General features: G+C 53.1%; 1 protein-coding gene and 1 long non-coding RNA gene across 3 annotated transcripts; one reads left to right on the forward strand and one right to left on the reverse strand.

Moving 5' to 3' along the window:
* The first annotated feature begins 885 nt into the window (after positions 1-885).
* On the forward strand, positions 886-4,453 carry Mchr1 (melanin concentrating hormone receptor 1). Of its 2 annotated transcripts, XM_055603043.1 has the most exons (3): positions 1,290-1,353; positions 2,278-2,370; positions 2,606-4,453. In XM_055603043.1, the coding sequence occupies exon 3, from the start codon at positions 2,650-2,652 to the stop codon at positions 3,583-3,585; it is 936 nt and encodes a 311-aa protein (XP_055459018.1). In that variant the 5' UTR covers positions 1,290-1,353; positions 2,278-2,370; positions 2,606-2,649; the 3' UTR covers positions 3,586-4,453. The 2 variants fall into 2 exon arrangements, with proteins under 2 accessions (XP_055459017.1, XP_055459018.1); XM_055603042.1 differs by lacking the exon at positions 2,278-2,370 and having other exon boundaries at positions 886-1,353.
* Positions 4,454-9,117: 4,664 nt separating this feature from the next.
* LOC129673234 (uncharacterized) lies at positions 9,118-12,120 on the reverse strand. Its single transcript, XR_008719635.1, has 2 exons — positions 11,891-12,120; positions 9,118-10,404 (listed from the first exon to the last, which is right to left on the reverse strand). It is a non-coding gene; the product is annotated as an uncharacterized LOC129673234 (long non-coding RNA).
* Positions 12,121-12,395: the final 275 nt, after the last annotated feature.

Consider the following 12,395-nt stretch of genomic DNA (forward strand, 5'->3'; position numbering starts at 1 on the left):
GAAATTCTCATCCTCCTGCCTCCACCTCCTAAGTGCTGGGATTAGTGGCATGACCGGTTTACCAGTTCAGGGCAGGAAACCCTGGGCTTCATGCTGGCTGGCGAGGCAAGGTGCTACCAACTGAGCTACATCCCCAGCCCTCACCTGGCTTCATTCAAGTTCTTCATGCTGGTGGGTCAAGAGGCGGAGAAAGAAGAGCTCTAACAGCTGGTAGGGATAACCAACAACTCAGCCTAAAGAACTAGGCATGCTGATGGCCAGTGGTGGCAAGGAAGCATCTGGCCGGAGCTCGGGGCAGCTGCAGGGATGTCGCTCTGTGCCAATTGATAAGACTTAACAGGCAACTCAAGGACTCAGACTCTGCATCGGGTCCTGGCGTGGTGACAGCGTTTGACTGTCTGCTGGAGCTGTCAGCAGGAAGCTCTGAGGGAAATTCTCTAATGCTGTGTGCCCTGTGGCTGCTGACCATTGCTAACCTCTGAGTGGACTCCTTCTCTTATGCTCTGATAACTGTCTCAGAGATTCCCAGACAAAACCTCAGAGCACTAGAAAAGAAAAACCTCCATGGCTGGTTTGTCCTTCTGCACCCCAGCCCCTGACTATTGCCATCATGGAAAGCCCGGAACCGCCTCTGCCCACCAGGCGAGGGCTAGCAATGGACACCTAGCCAAGGAGATGTTTGGAAGCTCCCAGGGCACAGGAAAGGTTTGGGGTGACCTCCAGTGTGCTTGAGGACCTAAGGTCCTACAAGGCTCTGGTCTAAGCCTCTGAGGCCCCAGCACTGGGAACAGTACCCTTGGCTCCTGCCACGTGGTTCAGCCTCCTCAAGGCTTCCCCGCCCCCCTTGCCTTTGCAGAGACCTGGATGGTCATGCGAGGCAAGCGAGGCAAGCGGTAGCCCTTGTGAGCCCACGAGACAGCCCCAGGAGCCCGCGAGAAGGAAGGCTCCTCCGCATGGGGCTGCTTGAGCCTAGCTGCTGGCTCTGCAGGCAATCAGCAGTGGGAGCCGCAGCCAGCACGGAAGAGGTTAACGTGCATCTGCCTCCGAATGTTAATGTGTCTAGGTGATGTCAGTGGGAGCTGGGAAGGAGGGAGTGGGGCGAGCGGTTGGGCTCAAAGGCAGCAGCGGCTGCCAGCCGGCAGAGGAAGACCCTTTTCTGGACTGCAGGGCTCACGCTCGGGACAAGGCGGTGGCGGGCGCTGGAGGCTGCCGCAGCCTGCGTGGGTGGACTGGTTCCTAACTCCAGGGAGCAGGCGACCTGCGCCGGCTGCATGGATCTGCAAGCCTCGTTGCTGTCCATTGGCCCCAATGCCAGCAACATCTCCGATGGCCAGGATAATCTCACACTGGCGGGTGAGTCGAGTTGGAGTCCTCCCTCCTCCCGGGATGGGTGTGGAAAATGGGAAGGTTTCAACCTCCCGAGCCAAACTGCCTGGGAAACTTTATCTTACAGTTCCCGGTGATAAGATCTGCAGTCTGGTTTGCCTGGAGGGGAGGAGGAGAGGAAGGGACACCAGCTAGGACAGAGGGGGCAGGAAGGAATGGAGATGGGGTAGAGAGGCACATTTAGAAATTACAAGGGCTGGTGATGAGGCGTGAAGCAGACAGGGGAAGGCTTGCTGATGAGTCCCGTATATGCTTTGCAGAGGGGAAAAAAAAATATCAAGGCTGGAAAAGCAAGCAAGAGAGCAGGCGGGTAGCATGTGGGAGCCGGCAGAAGCTCTTTGATTCACCGCTATCCTGGGCTCAATGCTCTGGCCTCGCACTGGGGTAATGGGGTCTGAGCGGTCCTTGCTGTCCTCTGGCAGAGGCTGCTGGGAGCAAAAGACTTCACAGGGCTTGAGAGGATTAACTTTTCTGGTGAATTAAGCGTCTCGACATTTGCAGAAAGGCGATGCCCTGAAATTCTAGCTTTGAAGGAGAAAAGGAAGGAAGGGAAAGAGAGGAGGTTGGTGTGGTGAAATTTCTCAAGCTTCTGGGCTGTAACAGCTTCAGTCTCTACCCTACCGGGGAAGCCCAGACTCGGGAGGCACAGTCCAAGGAAATCCCTGACAGAGAGCTTGGAGAGGGCAGGGCCGTTGAGCTGGAAGCACACCCCACACCTATGGTGACAGTCACTTCTCTGATTTGTCTAGGAACATGAATAAAACCTTTGGCCAGCTCTCTCTGGGATGAGGCTGCAAATGAAAACACACACACACACACACACACACACACACACACATTCCTGAATGTCCTTCAAGCTTTTTTGACAAGGTTTCCTGGGGAATGTCCCAGGGATGTGACGTTCTCAGCAGACCTCTGGGAGTCTCGGCTCCTGGCCCTCTGAGCGAATGGACGAAGTGAAGAATGGGGCCCTTTGAGTAACAGGTGGGTCTAGAAGATTCAGTCAGAGTCACCCGGGGAACAGTGGAGGAGGGTAAGAGACAGAACTAGCAACAGCGTGGGGAGGAAAGATGGTGGGAGAGACGATTCCAGATCCCAGATACACAGTGACCTCAAGCTGAAACGGAGAGCAGGAGTGGCCAGACGGAGCGCTGTCGGGTGGCAGGTTGTCAGCTTCCTAGGTCAGAGGGCGGGTCACACTTGCTCTTTCTGTCCTCAGGGTCGCCTCCTCGCACAGGCAGCGTCTCCTACATCAACATCATTATGCCCTCCGTGTTCGGCACCATCTGTCTCCTGGGCATTGTGGGAAACTCCACTGTCATCTTCGCCGTGGTGAAGAAGTCCAAGCTGCACTGGTGCAGCAACGTCCCTGACATCTTCATCATCAACCTCTCCGTGGTGGACCTGCTCTTCCTCCTGGGCATGCCTTTCATGATCCACCAGCTCATGGGCAACGGGGTCTGGCACTTTGGGGAAACCATGTGTACCCTCATCACCGCCATGGACGCCAACAGCCAGTTCACCAGCACCTACATCCTGACCGCGATGGCCATCGACCGCTACCTGGCCACCGTCCACCCCATCTCCTCCACCAAATTCCGGAAGCCCTCCATGGCCACCCTGGTCATCTGCCTCCTGTGGGTTCTCTCTTTCATCAGCATCACGCCCGTGTGGCTCTACGCCAGACTCATCCCCTTCCCCGGGGGTGCCGTAGGCTGTGGCATCCGCCTGCCAAACCCAGACACTGACCTCTACTGGTTCACTCTGTACCAGTTCTTCCTGGCCTTTGCCCTGCCCTTCGTGGTCATCACGGCTGCGTACGTGAAAATACTGCAGCGCATGACGTCTTCGGTGGCCCCGGCCTCTCAGCGCAGCATCAGGCTTCGGACAAAGAGGGTGACCCGCACAGCCATTGCCATCTGCCTGGTCTTCTTCGTGTGCTGGGCGCCCTACTACGTGCTGCAGCTGACCCAGCTCTCCATCAGCCGCCCGACCCTCACCTTTGTCTACTTGTACAATGCGGCCATCAGCTTGGGCTATGCCAACAGCTGCCTCAACCCCTTTGTGTACATAGTACTCTGTGAGACCTTCCGGAAACGCCTGGTGTTGTCCGTGAAGCCTGCGGCCCAGGGCCAGCTTCGCACGGTCAGCAACGCCCAGACGGCCGATGAGGAGAGGACAGAGAGCAAAGGCACCTGACAACTCCCCTGTCACAAGCCAAGTCGGGTCACCGCATCAAACTGTGGGGAGAGATCCTGAGATAGAGCTGAGGCCAGGCTGGGAGGACGCAGGGAGGCTGGAGAGTGGGGGGCTTGTAGAGACCCCATTCCATGGGGTCCACAAGCTGCTAGGGAGGCCTGCAGCCCAGTTTGGGGGACAGGGGAGGGTAGGAGCTTCAGGCCTCAGAAATCCGCTTGGCAGAATAGAAGCTGAGCAAGAAGAAAATAGCACTTTGACGGGTTCACGGGGTCTTGGTTAGCTCACATTGGTCTTTTTTACCAAGGGAAGAAGGTGAAGGTGCCCTGGCTGGGATTGTTTAAAACTGGTCAGGGCTAGGGCTACACTGCGGGACCGTACAAGCCGAGCACTGCCTCCCATCTCTCTGCAGTGTGCCAGAAGGCAGCCTTTCTCTCTCAAGCTGGTGGACATCTCTGAAGCATGCTGCCTCGGCTCCAGCACCCTGTGTGGATTTCACTCACTCACTCTCTCTCTCTCTAAGGGATGCATGTTTTTACTGGGGTGGGGCTCTTGAACCCACAGGATTTTTAAAACACAAGAGCCCAGCGTGTGGAAAGATCCAGTCACTGAGAACGACAAGGCAACCTGGGGTGGGCGTGGATCCTGAAACTAATAAAAAATGAGGGCAAGGGGCTTTCACAGTGGCGGGGAAGTTCCCTTCAGAGGGCACGGCTGTCAGTCTGTGGCTGACCCGGAGTGAGCATCCGTGTATTCTGCATGTGTGCGTGTGTGTGGGGGTGTCACTCTGATATGTTGGCATCAGCTTTGTGCTTGAGCCTCCCCACTCCCCAGTCAACAAGAAATAAAGGCAAACCCCCACCCGAGTCATCCTGGAAGCTCCTGAGTAATTGCTTGTGCTTTGGGGGGGTGGGGTGAGTCCTTATACAAGGAAAGAGGGGTCACTTGGCTATTGTATTTGGATCTCATTTGGGGCTGCCTTCTTAGGGAGCCTGAAGTAAGGGATTTGTTTGCCTAGACCCACCGGGAGGAGTTAGTGACATTAATGGAATTACTGTGGATTCATTCGATCACAGGGCTGCCGCCGCTGCCGCCACCACTGGACACTTTCTGGGGACTCAGCACCCTGGCTTGGACTCCTGTCATCATCAATGCTGACCCCTCAGGCCCCCAAGTTCTACCCCCCAGATGACTCCCCCAGATCCCCCCTCCCCACACTGGTCTACTGCTGAGTCACCCAGCTACAGGATTGGCTCTTGGGGGAAGTCTGAGATAGTCTCTGCTTGCTGAGATCTTCTGGGCACCTTAAAAGCCGATGACAGCTCAGGCCGCTGGGAGGCAGTCATGGCTGATGCTTCTCAGCTCTGCCATCAAGAGGGCACAGGAAGCTGGAGTCGTCAGTGAGCTGCTGAGCTGATGCTAATGAGATCAGCAGGAGTGAGTTGTCCAGAGGCATCCTGGAGGCTGGTCCTCACCTCCCTGGTCACTTTTCTCTACAAAGTTGCAGTCGTAGCCAGCCACTCAGAATGCTCATAGGCAGCTTCCCTAGGTGCTGGGGCGTCATCCTCCTTGTTAGCAGCAGTATTTCCTGATTCAAGGTTAGTGCTCCATCGTCCTCTAGCTGCCATAGGGAAGCTTCAAGTCTCCTTCAGGTGCTAGCCTGGGTGTTCTCTGGTGGGACGAGTGTGTGTACTCCAGGCACTAGGCAGGCAGAAGCAGGAAGACCGAGAGCACAAGGCCAGGGCCCTGAGAAGGGGTACAAGTCTGATCCCCCAGAACCCACACAGGTAAACGTGGGAAGAGAGAGCGGACTCCACAAAGTTGTCCTCCACACAACCCCACCCACACCCAGCACAATTATAAGAAAGCTTAGAGGATAAAAGAGTTCAACTGTGAAAAGGGGGTGGAAAGAGAAGTAAGAGCCAGAGGACAGGGAGGCATGCTGGGAGATGCTGGCTTTGGTACATGACATGGCTGTGGCGCCCATGAGCTCACTGCATCGTAAGATCTGAACATTCCAACAGCCAGCACTAATCAGGCCGGTTATTAACAGCACAAAAGGAGAAGACATGGAGAAGGGGGGCCATACTGCCGGCGGTGCCTGGGGACATGGGAGGGAGAGTTTGGGGTTCATACAATCAAGGCACTTTGCTTACACGTATGATATTGTAGAAGAATAAATAAAAATTATTCCATAAAAAAAAGAGAGAGAGCGAGAGAGCGGGTGCAGTGGCCTGTAATCCCAGCACTCGGAGAGGCAGAGGCAGGCAGATCTCTGTGAGTCCGAGACCAGCCTGGTCTACAAAGCGAGCCCTGACAGCCAAGACTACACAGAGAAACCCTGTCTCAAACAAAACAAAAAGTTGCTCAAGGCCACACTGGCCTACAAGAGCCCTGTCAAGGAGAAGGAGTCTTAAGAAGCCTTAAGGCATATTCAAGGAGGGGTAACTCCCACCCACTAGGGCAGGCTTCCCTCTCCCCACTTGCCTATGGAGAGATTTCCTACCACTCTACACCTCCAAGGAAACTGGGAGCCAGGTGAGACGGCCTCTCCTGGGAAGACACAGGACCAAGCCAGCAGCTAACAACGGCAGCGACCTCAGAAACTCCAAGGCAGGAGCTTTCTCTCTCTGGCTGTTCTTCAGTGAAGAGACTAAAATGGAAGCAAAGCATGCTGAGCCCTGAGAGTGAGTGGGTGGAGATGTAAACAGAAGAGAGGGCAGAAGAAGGGGAGGGATCTGTGCTCGGGACGGCACAGAGGAGGGTGGCAGGAAGGCTGAGAGGGGGAAGCTGTATTGCCAGTGTGGAGAGGACCCACTCTCATCTCCCTGGCCTCCTCCGGGACCTGGGCAACTCCTGAGACGTCCTGTGTAAGGGCAAACATGGGCAGCCCTGTGTCACACACCTAGAAGCCCAGCACTGAGGAGGCTGAGGCAGGAGACCGTGAGTTTAAGGTCAGCCTGGGCTACAATCAGTAAGACTTTGTATGAAAAGAAGGAGAAGGAGAAAAGGAAGAGAGGAGGAGGAGGAGGAGGAGGAAGAGGAGGAGGAGGAGGAGGAGGAGGAGGAGGAGGAGGAGGAGGAGGAGGAAGGGTTGAAGGCAAACGCAAAGTGCAGAAGTCAGGGCTAGGCCACAGGGCAGCTTGCTGGCACTGTTGGTAGCAATGGGCAGGGGTGGTTCAGAGGAAGGCTACCTGGAAGGTTCAAGGAACGAATCGGGGGGACTTCACTCAGGACTTGGCAAGCTGGAGTTGGGGTGGGCACTGAGAGGTGCAGAGAGTTGGAGAATGGTGAAGACCATACAGTAGATCTCTTCACTTCTTTTTCACGTCGCCCATCTACCAGCTCAGTCTATCTCAGGGACCTAACAAGCCGTCCCCCAGAACCCAGAGAACTTTGTACATTGCTTCTGTAACTCTCCCCAGGGAACGAACATCTCTCCAACTGTAAGGACCTTCTTAAAACTCTCCGTGGTAGAGGAATTCCACAGCCAAGCTTACGTAGGACCTCCCAGTAGCGCACAGATGCAAAAGACCACTCAGAAGGCCTTCTGCACAGGGCCTTCGGCAGCAAGAGCACCATGCCACAGGACTACCAGTTACCTTTCGCTTTGCCCATCATGTTAGCAATTTTATCATTGTGTGTGTGTGTGTGTGTGTCTATGTATGTTCGTGTGTGGAGGTCTTGAGGACAACTTTCAGTAGTTGGTTCTCTTTTCACAGTGGGTTCTGGGGATCAAACTTTGGTCATCAGGCTGTGTGGCAAGCTCCTCTATCCGATGAACCAACTTTCCTGCCTCCTTCATTTTTGTCTCAGGTTTTTTTGTTTTTTTTTTTAATTGTAGTAAAATGTATACTTTGCTACTTTGACTTTTGGGTTTTTTTGCTTTGTTTTGTTTAGTTGGTTGCTTTGCTTTTGTTGTTGTTGTTGGGGTTTCTTGGGACAGCCTTGATTGTCTTGGACTCCATTTGAAGACCAGGCTGACCTCACAGTGATCCACCTGCCTCTGCCTCCCTGAGTACTACCATGCCCAGCTTGTTTTGTTTGTGGTGAGTGTCTGTGTGTGTGTGTGTGTGTGTGTGTGTGTGTGTGTTTATGTGTGTGCTTGGTTTTTCAAGACAGGATTTCTCTTTATAGCTCTGGCTGCCCTAGAACTCACTCTGTAGACCAGGCTGGCCTCCAACTCTGAGACCCACGTGCCTCTCCCCTCCGAATGCTGGGATTAAAGGCGTGCGCCACCACCTGGCTCACCTTGACCACTTTAAGTGTACAGTTTGGTAACACTGAGTATATCCACACCAGTGTGCAGCCTCCCCCACCATCTACCTTCAGAATATTCATCACCCTAAATTAAAGCTCCAATTAAATACTAATTCATGGGCGGGGAGGATGAGTCAGACAATAAAGTGCCTGCTGTGCAAGCCTGAAGACCCGAGTTCCAGCCTCAAGTCCACGTAAAAAGGCTGGGTCAGTGGTGCACACCTGTAATCCTAATGCTGGGGAGGCCGAGACAGGAGGGTCCCTGGGGTTCACTGGCCAGCTAGTTCAGGCCTAATCGGTGAGCTCCAGGCCAATGAGGGATTCCGTCTCCAAAACGTGGGAATGGTGAGATGGCTTAGTGGATAAGGGTGCTTTCTGCACACACAAATAATAGGTAAATGCAAATATATTTTAAAGGAACCGCATAAACATAAACGTTTCCTAGCGAACACTGACTTTGTCTCCTGGCTTCCACGTACACCCATGCACTCACACAAAAATAAAGAAGTCATTCTCTCCTGCCTCCAGCGCCTGGCAAACACCGTTCTGGAGCCTATGAATTTGGCTAGTCAAAGTAGCTTCTAAAAAGGGACCTACATGCCGCTTGTCCATAATTTGCGACTGGCTTATCGTAGTCCACTGAGATTGCTGCATCAGCTTCCTGAAGGCCGAACGCTGTTCTCCTGCATGGACTCACCACCTGAGCTCATCTACGGCGACCCACGGACATTGCGATGTCATCATCATTCGTCCATGATGGTTAGGTACCGCTGTTGTCAGCACGGCTGGGCTAACTGTTGGAGTCTGGGCTCTCGGTCCTTCGGGGTATAGAACGAGGAGTGGACTGGCAGGGTCTTAGAGCAGTCCTGAAGATCCGCCGAACTGCTTCCGCCGGCAGCTGCATCGTCTCACGTTCTCGTCAGCAGCAAGCCACCCAGTTCTCCACATCCTTACACTGGCTTCGTTTTTTTCTCCTCCTCGTCTTCCTCCTCTTCTCCTCCTTACTTAAACAAAACTAATTCAAATAGGTGGGAATCAGGCTTCGACGCCTGATGGTTAGTGGTACCGGGCATACTCTCATCTGCTCAGTCTTCATTCGTATAGACTCTTTGGAGAAACTGTCTTCGAGTCCTTTGTCCATTTTTTTTTTTAAATTGGATTGTTCTTTTGTTATTGTTAGAGTGATATTTTTCTCAATTCAAATTAGTAATAATTGGTTCTGGATGCCTGGTTACTAGGGGAAAACAATAAATTAAAAAAACCCAACCACCTAAGTGCTTTCTCCTCTGCAGTTTAATGAAATTCTCGCCCTTTTTACAGAAGTGAGTCGTGCCTGCCTGACGACCCAGAGGGTAGAGGTATTTCTTATCAAGCTGGACGACCTGAGTTCAATCTTGGTGGAAGGACAGAACCTTGTCCTGCAACTTGTCCTCTGCCCCCCCCCCAGCAGGTGTGACGGGGCAAGCAAGCGCCTCTGAGACACAAGCGAGGAACATAGTTAATTTTTAAAAACAATTTTAGGGTTCGGGGAGACAGTTTGGTTAGCATAAAAACCAGAGTCTGGATCCCAGCGCCCATGTCAAAAGCTGGGTGTGGTTGTGCCTGTATATAACCCTGGAGACAGGAACAAGCAGGTTGCTGGGGCTTGCTGCACAGCCAGCTGAGCCTAATCATGGAGCTCAGGTCCCAGGGAGACACTGTCTCAAGGAAACAAGGGGGATGGTTCCGGGGGAAGATACCTGAGCTTTTCCTCCAGCCTTCACACACACTTACATACATGCAACTCATACATTATACACGTATGTACACGTAATCAATCCTTGCACCATTTGACATATGGCTGGAGAATCATGAATTTCCCTCCAGTTCTTTCTCCCCTGTGGTAGTTTGAATAATGGCCCCCCCCCATAGGCTCATATATTTGAATGCTTCGTCATCAGGGAGTAGCTATTTGAGAAAGATTAGGGGGTGTGGTCTTGCTGGAGTGGGCGTGGCCTTGTTAGAGGAAGCGTGTCACCGCCTGTGGGCTTTGAGATTTTAAAACCCCATATCAGGCCCACTGTCTCTCTCTCCCTCTCTCTCTCTCAGCCCACAGATCAGGATGCAGCTCTCATCAACTTCTCCAGCACCACGCTTGCATGCCACCATGGTCCCTGCTGCTGCACTCCCTGTCACGATTATGGTGGACGAAGGCCCCAAGATGGTAAGCAAGCCCACAAGTAAATGCTTTCTTTCTAGAGCTTTGCCGTGGCTATGGAGTCTCTTCCCAGCAATAGAACAAGGCGGAAGGTGGCACCAGGAGTGAGGTCAGCAGCTAGGACACCCTCCAAAGCCTGTGATCAGCAGTAAGGTCCGATGGATCCAGTAGCTTGAGCTGTGGGGGTCAGGAGAAGCACAGCGGCTAGAGTGGTGGGTGGCTTTCCTGAATACCCAGCTGGCTCTTACTCTCAAAGGCCAGAAGAGGGCAGAACTTCCAGATGGTCAGAGGTGGGATGGGCAAGCCTCTCAGTTATCTGCCATGCTTCCTCCTGAGAGGGGAAGGTGGACGGTGGTCATCTCAGGCTATGAAGAAGGGTAAGAGTCCTTATTAAAGGGTGAGAGAGGGCAGGTCAGAGGGCTCCGTAGATCAAAGTGCTCGGCACACAAGTCTGCCAACCTGAGTTCAGTCCCCAGAACCCACAGTGGAAGGAGCGACATGACACCCCAAAAAATGGTCCTCTGACTTCCACAGGTGCACTGGGGCCCGTATCTACACCTGACAGAACGCAGCGGTGGAATGCTCACCTCACGGTAATGGGAAAGCAAAGACAGAGAGCCAGGAATGCCCTGTCACGGCGAAGCCCTGGCGATACAACTCCTCACCAGGCCCCACTTCCTAAAGGCTGTACCTCCCAGGAGTGTTGCCTCCCGGAAACCACGCTTCTGGCCCGTCTCAGTCTGTGAAGGCACTTGGACCAATCTTGGCAACCTGAGTTCCATCCCACACAGAAACACAGAGGGTAGCAGGGAACTAGCGCCCTACGAAGTTTCTTCTAACCTTCACACATGCGCTGTGGTGGCAGGTAACGTACATACATATATACATACATATACATACACACACATATATATATGTATATATATATATATGTATATATATATATTCCTTCATCAATACATAAATGTTAACAAAATTATCTATTTGGCAGGGCTGGGAGGATGCTAGGATGGGACAGTCTGTCCGTAATTCCAGTGTCAGGGAGCCAGGGATGGGATCCCCAGAATAATCTTGCTAGCTTAGACTAGGGGCGCAGCAAGCTCCGGGTTCACGGAAAGAACGCAGCTCAATCCATAACATGGAAAGTGATCAAAGAAGACACATGAACTGCTGGCCTCTACACACCTGTGCATCCCAGCCTGTACATACACGCACACCCGTATACATATGAATGCGTGTGAGCACAGGCACAAAGATCCTATGGTGTCCTTGCGGCCGTCAGAAGACCACCTGTGAGGGTCGGTTCTTTCCTTCCACCATGGTTGCTCTGCTTGAGGGACTGGACTCAAGGTGTCAGCAATCACCATTACCTGCTGAGCCATCTCCCTGGCAGCCTTCCCAGTCTCTTGACCTCAGATGAATTTATCACCTCTGGATCCATTGTGAAACTTCCCCCACTGCCTCGGTAGATGATTAATCTTGCTGTGTCCCGTCTGGGATGCTCTCTTACTTGTGAGTTATTGCCCCTGCCTCTCCATTGTACGCTGTGGTTAGAGACGCTGACCTCTCCACACCCTGCCCCCCCCCCCCCAGCTCTCCCACAATACCTTGAACAGAAAAAGCCCTTGGTACAGAATGGTTGGCTGGTAGCATGAACGAACACTCCTCCCTGGAAGTGGACACTGATTGTTCTGTCTGCAAAGCCTTCTTCCTTTTCTGGGAACTGTTTACCGACTCTCCCGCCAGTGCCCATCCACCATCCCGGTTAAAAAGGAGGCACGGCTCCCCCCTTGCCGCACTCCCCACCCCCACCCGTGTTTCTGAGTTCCAGAAAGGAACACACAGTCTCACCAAGTTCTTGGAAGGGATCAGCAGTTATGACAAACATTTGCTGAGCGTGGGCCAGGGAAGGCTCCGAACGCCGCGTAAACATCCTGTTCAAGTTCGTTAATTCCCTACAAGGCAGGTGATATTGTCTTGTTTTGAGACAGGGTTTTATGCAGTCCAGGCTGGCCTTGAATTTGCTGTGCCAACAAGGATCCTAATCCACCCACTTCCACTTCTTGGGTGCAGGGATCAGAGGTGGCTCTTCACTTGAGTTATGTGCCTTTCTCCTGCCACCAGAGCTCAGACTCAGGGAGCAGGACCCTGTGATTGGCTAGTAGAGGTCACATGGCCACCACAGTACACCATTTCATTGCATGGTGCACGATTTCTGTGGGGAGAGCCGTGTGGTGTTCGTGTGTGATGTGTGTGTTGTGTGGATGCTGTGTGTGATCTGTGTGTCCATGTGAAGCGTATGTGATGTGAATGTGGAGTGTGACGTGGTGTGTGTGTGTGTGTGTGTGTGTGTGTG

Source organism: Psammomys obesus, unplaced genomic scaffold (genome assembly GCF_907164565.1).
Source record: "Psammomys obesus unplaced genomic scaffold, mPsaObe1.curated_primary_1811, whole genome shotgun sequence".
Taxonomy (NCBI): Eukaryota; Metazoa; Chordata; class Mammalia; order Rodentia; family Muridae; genus Psammomys; species Psammomys obesus.

Excerpts from the sequence above, each read along its gene's own strand:
- Mchr1 (XM_055603042.1), top strand. The coding sequence starts at position 1,272 with ATGGATCTGCAAGCCTCGTTGCTGTCCATTGGCCCCAATGCCAGCAAC. Across the intron at positions 1,354-2,605 it reads GGATAATCTCACACTGGCGG|GGTCGCCTCCTCGCACAGGC; the intron begins GTGAGTCGAGTT and ends TTCTGTCCTCAG.